Source organism: Vombatus ursinus, unplaced genomic scaffold (genome assembly GCF_900497805.2).
Source record: "Vombatus ursinus unplaced genomic scaffold, bare-nosed wombat genome assembly UNPS02014906.1, whole genome shotgun sequence".
Taxonomy (NCBI): domain Eukaryota; kingdom Metazoa; phylum Chordata; class Mammalia; order Diprotodontia; family Vombatidae; genus Vombatus; species Vombatus ursinus.
In genome coordinates, this window is record NW_020954684.1 from 345,786 (window position 1) to 355,885 (window position 10,100).

Genomic DNA, 10,100 nt, shown 5'->3' on the forward strand with positions numbered 1-10,100 from the left:
CTCCCTCTCACATTCCTCCCTTTCCTCTCTCTCCCTCTCCTGCTGGACCTCCACATCATGCTGTCGCTCCTCCTTCTCCTGCTGCTTCTGCCGTCCCGGGGCTGCGTGGAAGCCCCAGGCCTGGCCCCGCTGCCCCGGCTAGCGCCTCTCCAGTCCCCGGACCTGCTGTACGCGGACGGGCTGCGCGCCTATGCCGCGGGGGCCTGGGAGCGGGCGGTCGCGCTCCTCCGGGAGGCGCTGAGAAGCAGGGCCGAAGTGGGCCGCGCCAGGCGGGACTGCGGGGCACGGTGCGCGGCGGAGCCGGGCACCGAGCTGCCCCCAGTGCCCTCGAGCGACCCTGGCTCCGACTTCAGCCTAGGGCCCTGGGAAAGGCTGCTCCTTCGCGCCGCGCTGCGCCGAGCCGAATGCTTGAGCCAGTGCGCGGTTCGCAGGCTGGGACCCAGGGGCGCCGCGGGGCACCGAGCGGTGCGTGCGCTCCAGGATGCCTTCCGCCGCCGGGAGCCCTACAACTACTTGCAGAGGGCCTACTACCAGGTGCGGGCAAGGGCTGCGGTGGGGAGCGGCTCGCATTCTTTGGAGCGCAGGTTCTTCTGGCGCTAACTGGGTTGGAGGTTCGGGTAACGACCCTGCTCCTCTTCCTGCCTTACCTGTGTGGCCTGAGGCAAATCACTGCACCTCCCCGGGCCCCAGTTTCCTCCTCTGTAAAGTAAGCACTTTGTGCTAGATTTAAAGATTTCGTCCCGCACGAAATACAGTGATCCTTTAAAAACAAAAGCAAGAGGGCGTAATATTAGAACGACTGTGTAGGGGGAGGCGAGAGCCATTTGAGGATTCCCTAATCCATTCCCCGTCCTCGTCATATTACAGAAGAGGGATGCGAGGCCCAGAGAGGTTATGAGGTTAATTGGCTCAAAGTCACATCGGTAGTTAGGAGCAGAACTGGACTTCGAACACGGGTCTTCCGAATCTGAGCGCCTTTTCCACGGCACCACATTAAAACCAATGCAGGAATGATCATTGATAGCATTTGTAAAACTGGATCCTGCATAGTAGCGTCATCGGAGGATTTTTAGGGGAGAAAGGAACGGAATGTGGAGCTCAGGCCTGAGAGACCCTCTAGAGGGGGACCGAGGGGGAGGGGTGCCTAGGGGGAAGGGTGGGTGTTGGGAGAGCTGGGATATTAGAGCAAGACCAAATGAGGGGAAGAGGGCTGGGTGAACGTGTTCCTTAGGATACAGAAACTGGTGAAGGAGGAGACAGAGAGAGGGGTGGAGATGGAAAATACAGTTTCCTGCTTTTTCTGCTTATGTGGCCTGGACTCTGCCTAGCACAGCAGGCCCTCTGGTCTTCCTTTTATTCACACTTCGTGGTCCTAAAAGCCTACATGTTAATCCGGGATGTGTTCCCAATCCCCTTCCCAAGTTTACCCCTTTCACTGACCCAGAGAGTCGGGAGGAGGGTGTCTTTTCACCTTTCCTTACTTTGCCTATCCCACTCAACCTGATACCTAATGGTAATTCTGCAACACTTCAGCCTGCCCAGCTGCCTACTTTCCCTAATATTTCTTTACTCACAAGTCTTCAAACCTACCTCAGAATTAGGAGTCAGGAAGCCTAGGCTTGAGTCTGCTATGTTTTTGTGACGTTGGCTAAGTCACTTTCCCTCTTTGGAAATCTCTTCTCTCAGTAATAGCTCATTACATATATGTATATTAATTTAGCTCTTACTGCAGCCTTGTAGGGGAAGTCACAAGGTATTCTTATCCTCATTTTGTAATTGAGGAAACTGAAGTTTGTTGAGGTTAAATGACTTAACCAGTGGTCCCTGCTAGTAAAAGTTGGTGGTGGGATCTGAACCCAGATTTCTCCTGAGTCCAAGTAAGGGCTTAAAATGAAGGGATTGGACTAGAAAAGGATGGTGTCTAAAGTCTCTTTCAGCTCTACAGCTTGTCAACAGCTAGTTACACAGGACTATCCCCATAGATGTGGAATGACAATGTTTGCACATTAAGACTTATTCAAAATCGGGGTCGGGGCAGTGGTCTTCAGCAAGGGGAAAAGACTGATTGCTGGATGTATAGGGGCAGGACCTTCGTTTTGAGTAAGTCCTTGGAGAATAGGCACCCGATGGTTTGGGAGCCTGCCCCAGAGTTGGGATGTGTGGGGCATGGAGGGTAGGCAGTATGATATGTTGAAATAAAAACTGTCTTGATTATGGGATGATGTCCAGCAGGGAGGGACCTAGGAAACTGTTCCAGGGTGGAATGTATGTTTAGAAAGAGCAGGTATATTATACAGTGGGAACTGCCCCTGGGGTTCCCTCTAACAACATCCCTTCCATTCCCCCAATGACTGACTCAAAGCTGAAGAAATTGGATCTGGCTGTGGCAGCAGCCCACACCTTCTATGTGGCAAACCCAAAGCACCTCCAAATCCGGGAGGACTTGGTGAAGTATCATCGAATGTCCGGGGTACGGCGTCAGAGCTTCCGAGACCTTGAGAACCCCCTTCACTGGGTGAGTTACCTTCTCCAACCAAGCCCACTCTCTGTTTCTGTCTACCCCTCATCTTGCTCACATCCTTGACAGACCAGACTTGTAATAGAAAGACCATTTGGATGGACTGGGAGACAGTGGATCTGGTTTCCAGCCTCAGTTCTGCTAAGTGACCTTGGGTGAATCATTTCCACTCTCTGAAGAGTTTGGAGCAGGATCCCTTTGAATTTTAATATTTTATGATTCTAAGACTCCAGTCTCCATCTCCCATCTCCTTTCCCCCAAGTAAATTATAAAATAGCATTTACTAGAGGAGACCATGCCTCCAAATGAAACTTATTTCAGCTTGCTAAGATACTCTTTCCACTGTTTCTAGCTCTTGTATCCATTCTATCCTGTGTATTTATGCAGGACCTACCTGAATAATAATAGTTTAATATTGGTATAGTGCTCATAGCAACCTTGTGAGATAGCTGTTACTAGTATCACCATCACCATTTTGCAAATAAGCAAAATAAAGCTCTGCAAAGTTAATAACTTTCTCATGTTTATACAGCTAGACAAAATAGGTCTTGTAGTTAATAGTAATAGTAGCTAACATTTAAATAGCAGTTACTATGTACTAGTCACTGTACTAAGGACTTTACAAATATTGGTTCATTTGATCTTCACAACAACCTTGAAAGGGAGGTGCTATTATTATCCTCAATTTACAATTGAGGAAACTGAGGCAAACAGAGGTTAAGTGACTTGCCCAGGGTCACACAGCTAGTAAGTGTTTGAGGTTGGATTTGAAATCAGGTCTTCCTGACTCTAAGCCTGGCACTCTATTCACTGCACCACCATTAGAAGCCCCCAGTAGATGATATTTAGGACTACAGCTTGAATCCCTGCTCCCTCCCTTAGGCGGCATATGATGAGGGCCTGGAGCTACTGAAGAGACAGGAGATAGCAGCAGCACTGCCTCTTCTGGAAGAGGCCCTTAGGGAGAGCCTGGCCCAGATGGAGAACTGCCGAGCACAGTGTGAGGGCCCAGAGGAGCAGCTCACAGAGGAGGAGGAGAAGGAGAGCGGCCTCTATGAGGCCATTGCAGGTTTGAGTCAGGTCTAAGGGAAGGGATGCTGAAACTAAGGCAAAGGAGTGACTGGACTGCTGAGCCTGTGCTGGGGAGAGGCCCGATCTTCGTGAGCCTAGGTTCCCCCTTTCTCCCTCAGGACACTGGATCCGAGTTCTGCAGTGCCGGCAGCGCTGTCCTGGGGCTGTGGCCACACGACCTGGCCAGGACTCCCCCATCTCTGACTTTCTGCCCAGCCAGCTGTGGCAGCTACAGAAAGCCCATGCTCAAGGTGAGTAGAGTTGGAAATGGGGCCGTCTTTTCTTGGCTTTCAGCAAGGGGTAGCAAAGCTTATCCAAATGGGAGCTCCTTAAACTACACCTTTCCATTTCTCTAGCTGTGTATCTGGGTCTCTGTTTTTATTTCCTTCAGGGCTGCCTCCAGTCTTCTTTGGAGCAGATGAGAAAGCCCTGGCAATGTCCTCTACATCTCCTTGTAGCCTCAATTCCTATACCTTCCCTTTTTTCCTTTTCTCTCTGTTCTCTTCTTAGCTGTTTTCCTGAACTAGGTAAGTTGTGAGTCAGATTTTAAAGGTGATGGACACAGAAAAACTTCCCCCAAGTGGGATTGATAGTGCCAGCAGAAGGTGGGGGAGGAAGGGGGAGAACCATTACAATCCCTCCACACTCCCTACAGAGATGGCATGCTCTCTGTCACTCTCTATTCCTCTCTTCTCTGTCTGTATTTCCATGTTTACATCTCCATCCCTCCTGTTTTGTATCTTCCCATTGAACCTACCCTGTATGTTTCTCTGTCCCTGCCCCCATCTCTTCATCTCCAGTGGGGAATCTATCCCAGGCTATGGAAAATGCCTTGAGTATCCTGCTCTTCTATCCTGAGGATGAGGCTGTGAAGGGAACCCTAAACAAATACCAGAAGCTGTTGGGAGAACAGAGGCCTGACCTTAGTGCCAGAGAGGTAAGCTGTAACACTTGGTCCCAACATCATAGTCTCCAAACTAAGCACCTAACTTCTGCCTCCAAAACTTGAGTTTCTACCCTGAAGTCTATTCTCCTCCTGGCATAACCAAATCCCCACCAGTGTAGGGCAGCTGACCCTGGCCCACACAGAAATAAAAGTATTTCTGAGTACTAGGAAAGAACAGTAAATGGAAAAAAAAAAATCATGTGAAGGCAAAATTCCTAGAGGCAAAGGATGAGCAGTCATGCCTGAGTTTTGACTTCTCTCTCTACCCCACCTCCATCCATTCTTGCAGGGGCATACCCTGCCATTACCAGGCTGATTTCTTTAGGTTTGCTCTGATCTCCAAAGTTAATCTTAGGCTAAGTGTGGATAAATCTCTTTTCTCTTTAGATCAGTACAAATAAGTTTAGAATTTTTTCAGCAAAGTTTTACTAGGAAATTAAGGTGAAGAGTAAACCCAAAGCAAAAAAAAAAAAAAATGCAGAAAATAGGAGTGGACAGATTCAGAGAGGATGGAATACTGTCCTGAGTTAGTCAAAGTCCAGCCGCTGGTTGCCTGGGCTGGTACAGCTCACAGAGTCCCAACATTCATATTCTTTGTCTCTGTTCTGTCTGGGTTGAACACTAGGCCAAATGAAGAAGACGCTAACTTGAAGCAGGCTCTGGATGGCACCACTGCTAGGTTTGGGGAGGTTCTTGATCCCTCCAGAATCTATTTCTTAGTCTTCTCTCTGGGGACGAGTATCCTTTCTGACTGGGGCTGCACTTTGCTTTCACTCTGTAACCTTCTTGGCCAATGGTGGCCCTCTTGGTGTCTGGATCCCCAGATGAGAAGTCATCTTCTTACCTAGCCTTTGAAGGTTCCCTTCCTAAGGCTTCAGGCCATTTTTTCAATGACTTTGTAGTCACCTCTTACTATGGCTCTGAGCCCCTTTGCCTGTGATTCAAGGTGCCTTCAGCCCCTTGGGAATTGTTATTCCAGAATACTACATCATAAGTTTATGATATCAAAATCTCTTTGTATATGCATACTCAACAATAAGAGAGTCAGAGGATATAGGTTCAAATCCTAATTTTTCTACTTAGCATCTGTGTGATTTTGGGCAAGTCATGACATATCTCTAGGCCTCAGTTTCTTTTTCTGTAAAATAACAGGGAGTGGGATTACATAATCTCTAAATTTTCTTCCAGTTCTAAATAAACCCCATGTTATATAAATGGTAATCCCTTTACAGAGGAAGTTCCACAAAGACTCCACAAAGTTCACCCCCAGATTCCATAAAAGTGGTTCCAAACTTGTTCTAGAAATACAATTGAGGTAGGAGATCTTGTCACATCTCTGTTTTTTAAGTTTTTTCTCTTTGCACTGGTCCCCAACACCTCTAGGACATCCGGCATTTTGTCCTTCAATCCCTGGGGGAGAAGAAGCTACTATACTATGCCATGGTACACCTGGGGACCAGTTTCAAAGATCCTGTGAGTGATGTCCCCCTGAATGTCTCCTGTGGAGGATACCAATCATACTCCCCACCCCAAGAATGTCTATCATCATGAAAATTCTGAGAGGACATTTGGGTGGGAAGTACAAAGCAAAGTTGTCTGAAGAGGGAAGGGATTTTGGGGGGTGGGAGGGTACCTGGGGTGGATTGGAGTTAAGGGAATTGTTCCTGACTGTTATAGGATCCCTGGACCCCAGAGGATCTTATCCCTGAGGGCCTGAGAAAGAAGCTTAGGTAGGAGATGCTTCATGATGGAGGTGGACAGGAGAGGGGAATTGGGGAGGAGGGGAAAAGGGTAAGGGTGAGATTAAGGTCAGGGCTCCTGGCAGAGGGGAGGGGGGATAGCTCTTTCAAAGTGGTCTTTGGAATCTCCTCTTCCCCAACTGAGCATGTGTCTTACCCTGGAGAGAGGATCAGGAGAAGAGGCCTTGGGACTCCAAACTGCCGGAGCCAGAGTCCCTGGCAAAGTGGAGGGGTGAGTTCCTGGGAGGTCTGAAATGGAGGGAGACAGATGGGAGATCTTAAATTCACCAATTGACACTGTCCTGGGTGTGTCCTAAGGACTTCTAGACTCCTCTCCTTGGGGGTCCCTGGCTCTCCACCCTCTCAGCTTACTGCTTCTCCCATACCAGAGAGCCATTTTTTGGACGGTGTGACCCTAACCCAGGATGCAGGGCAGCTGAATGGCTCTGAGCGGGCGGTACTGGATGGCCTGCTCACCCCTGCTGAGTGTGAAATCCTGCTGCAATTGGCTAAGGTGAGGTGGAGGGAAGAGTACACGGGAGCTTGGAGACCTCGAACCTCTCCTGAAGAACCTAGGGAAGGATGTCTCGGGTTCCCACGACAGAGAGTGCAGAGTGAAATTAGCAGCAATTTGTGAACTGGTGGGGAGTTGGTATCACAGTCATCCTGTGACTTCTCTCTCTGTTTAGGATGCAGCTAAGTCAGGAGATGGTTACCGGAGCCGGCGCTCTCCCCACACTCCTCATGAGCTTTTTGAGGGGCTCACAGTACTCAGGGCTGCACAGGTGAGAAGGGACCTGTATTCCTAAATCCTTTCTCCAGATTTGGGGGAGAGGATGTACCAGAGATTTTGGAGATTTGCCCAGAGTTGGGGGAAAGACTACTCTAGGGAGCTGTTAACTCAGATGCCTGAAGCTTATAATTTAGTAAGCAGAATTTAAGGATATTAAGGAAGCTGGCAGGGGCAGCTAGGTGGTACAATGGATAGAGTCCTGGGCCTGGAGTCAGGAAGATCTGAGTTCAAATCTGACCTCAGACACTTGCCAGCTGTGTAACCCTGGGTAGTCACTTAACCCCTATTTGCCCCAGTTCCTCATCTGTAGAAGTGGGGACACATTGGAAAAGGAAATGGCAAACCACTTCAATATCATTGCCAAGAAGACCCCGTCCATGGGGTCATGGAGAGTCAGACACAACTGAAAGACTGAACAGCAATGAAAAGGAGGCTGGCCAAGCAGATTGTTGGGAGAAGTAGGGTGAGGCTGCCCCGTCTCTGTTACTTTTCTTCACTCTTTCAACATGTATCCTCTTTGTAGCTGGCTCGAGCTGGAGCCGTGGGCAGACGGGGAGCTAAGCTCTTGCTGGAGGCCAGTGAGCGGGCACGGAACTTGACCCAGGCGTACTTCTCCCCCGAATGGCCCCTGCACCTCTCCTTCACTCACCTCGTGTGCCGAAGTGCCATTGATGGTATTTACTGAGGCTTCCTTTCACCCGCTGCCCTCGTCCCACCTTAGGCCTCCTCTCTTGGGTCTAACACCCTTAAGATCCCCTAGTGGCTCGTCCTGGGTAAGATCTGTGGCTCCACGGGGAACGTCCATGTCCAGGGACCAATAGGGATGTAACTATGTGCAATAGGAAGAGAGGGAAAGAAGTGACATGCGCATTCCTACCCAATGGCTCTGCCTTCCAGGGGAGCAAGAGCAGCGGATGGACCTGAGTCACCCAGTCCATGCTGACAACTGTCTCCTGGACCCTTACAGTGGGGAGTGCTGGAAGGAGCCTCCAGCATATACTTACCGGGACTACAGGTGGGGATGAGGGTGGGTTGAAGACTAGTCTGTGTGCCCTCCTCCACAGTTTTCATAGAGCAGAGCCTTTAGGGATGGAGGTATCTCCCTAATTTAATACCTGTAAAATACAGAAATTGGACTAGATGGGCTTTAATGTCCCTTCAAGCTCTAAATTCTATGATCTGGGCATAGAGGAGAGGCTCATGATCTCCCCTTTTCCCTCCCCAGTGGGCTCCTCTATCTCAATGATGACTTCCAGGGTGGGGACTTATTCTTTACTGAGCCAGATGCCCTCACTGTGACGGTGAGCCGGGGAAGGGGGAACCCAGATGGTGCCGTGGGGGGATGGGTGGGGATGGGGATGGGGGAGGTCAGGATTCAAATCAGAAGCTGCCCAGATGCAAATGTAGGAAAACGACTGGGGCTCTTTAACTCTTTCCCTACTATACTCTCTCTTCCTCTTTCCTTCCTTATCTTTCAGCTAGTAAATCAGGATTTACCCATAGATCTCTGCCATGTTTCCCTCCCTGGGGTATATAGGGGTAGCCATTGAGGAGGGCAGTGTAGCCTGCATGGTGTCTCATCTCCGGCTTCATTCGGGGCACTTTATTGTCAATACTATTGTTGCTACTACTCACCCACCCCCAGGACCCAAGAGTCTCAGGACACTAGGAAAAGGAACACCATTTCTGCCTCCCAAAAAAAGTCTAAGATAACATTGAATTCCTGGGAAGAAAACAAGAAGTTTGGGTTGAGAGGAGGGGGACAGCTATTTAGCTATCTGTCTACTTCTGTCTTATCTACCTATGCCAATTTCTAGATAGACATATCTATGACTGGTTAAGTCTACTTATTTTCTGTTTGTTTCCTTGGGGCGGGGAGAAAGGAGAAGGCAAGATTTTTCTAAGGTTCTTTCCCCCTTTTTAGCCTAATTCTATCCCTAGCTCTACCCTACTAAATGTTTCACATCCCTTTTTGATAGGGTTCATTTAGGAGATAAAGGCACCAAAAATAAACAGAAAACAAGCAGAGCTGTACCCCAGAACAAAGCCTTAGGAATAGGAGATGGACAATGTGGGGCACCCTTCCCTTCCCCCAGGTCCCAGTGTCTCTGCCTCTCTGCCCTGGTGCTCAGGATGCCTGTGTTCTGGCTGACTAGGGCTGAAACTTGCTGGTATCTTTTCCTTTGCCCTACATTTGAGGATGAGGGAGATTGTAGTCATTGTTCTTTGGGATGTGACAGGGGAGGGAGGGAGGGAGCCAGTGAATATATTCCCAACACACTGAATTCTTTAGAGAGCGAGATCTACCACATTCTTATAACTGAGCTCTGCTTCATTGCTTCTGTGTTTTTTATAGTTCCCCTGGTTGATGCCTCACAGAGGTGGGGGTGAGGGAAAGTTAGAAGTTCTAGGAGACTCACTCTGCACGCATCTATACCTCATGCCTGGTCTGAGACAGCTGAAACCATCTCTACCCACTTTGTTAGCCTTTGTTTTGAATGTGGGCTATGTAGGAGGTGACTGTTGTTTATAGGTCTATCCCTGGAGGACACCATGGTTAAATAGAATGTTGGAGGAAGGTGGATTTCTGGAAGCATGACAGTCATTCTTCCCCCACCCCCCACTCCATCCCTCCGTTGACTCTCAGGCCCAAGTTCGCCCTCAATGTGGACGCCTTGTGGCCTTCAGTTCTGGGGGAGAGAATCCCCATGGAGTATGGGCTGTGACAAAGGGACGGCGATGTACCTTAGCGCTATGGCACACTTGGGCTCCAGAGCACATGGAACAGGTGAGAGGAAACAGAACAGGGGAATGGGAAGGGAGAGGAAATAGAGTGGTTCTGGTGGGAGGGCTAGGTTAAAAAATCTTGTGTATAATTTGGAATTATGCTAAGAAAGTAACTAAAAGGGGCAGCTAGGTGGCGCAGTAGATGGAGCTCCAGCCTTGGAGTCAGAAGGACCTGGGTTAAAATCCCAGCCTCAGACACTTGAAACTTACTAGCTGTGTGACCCTGGGCAAGTCACTTAAGCCCAA

At 49.3% G+C, this 10,100-nt stretch overlaps 1 protein-coding gene across 1 annotated transcript in view; it reads left to right on the forward strand.

Moving 5' to 3' along the window:
* Nucleotides 1-10,100, forward strand: part of P3H3 (prolyl 3-hydroxylase 3) — an 11,915-nt gene continuing 1,815 nt past the window's right edge. The window contains exons 1-14 of the mRNA XM_027843356.1: nt 1-534; nt 2,363-2,515; nt 3,401-3,587; nt 3,709-3,840; nt 4,390-4,526; nt 5,919-6,008; nt 6,213-6,265; nt 6,439-6,506; nt 6,664-6,788; nt 6,964-7,059; nt 7,591-7,741; nt 7,965-8,082; nt 8,293-8,368; nt 9,715-9,855. Coding sequence (XP_027699157.1) covers nt 58-534; nt 2,363-2,515; nt 3,401-3,587; nt 3,709-3,840; nt 4,390-4,526; nt 5,919-6,008; nt 6,213-6,265; nt 6,439-6,506; nt 6,664-6,788; nt 6,964-7,059; nt 7,591-7,741; nt 7,965-8,082; nt 8,293-8,368; nt 9,715-9,855 — 2,004 coding nt within the window. The 5' untranslated portion in view covers nt 1-57. The remainder of the gene's footprint in view (nt 535-2,362; nt 2,516-3,400; nt 3,588-3,708; nt 3,841-4,389; nt 4,527-5,918; nt 6,009-6,212; nt 6,266-6,438; nt 6,507-6,663; nt 6,789-6,963; nt 7,060-7,590; nt 7,742-7,964; nt 8,083-8,292; nt 8,369-9,714; nt 9,856-10,100) is intronic.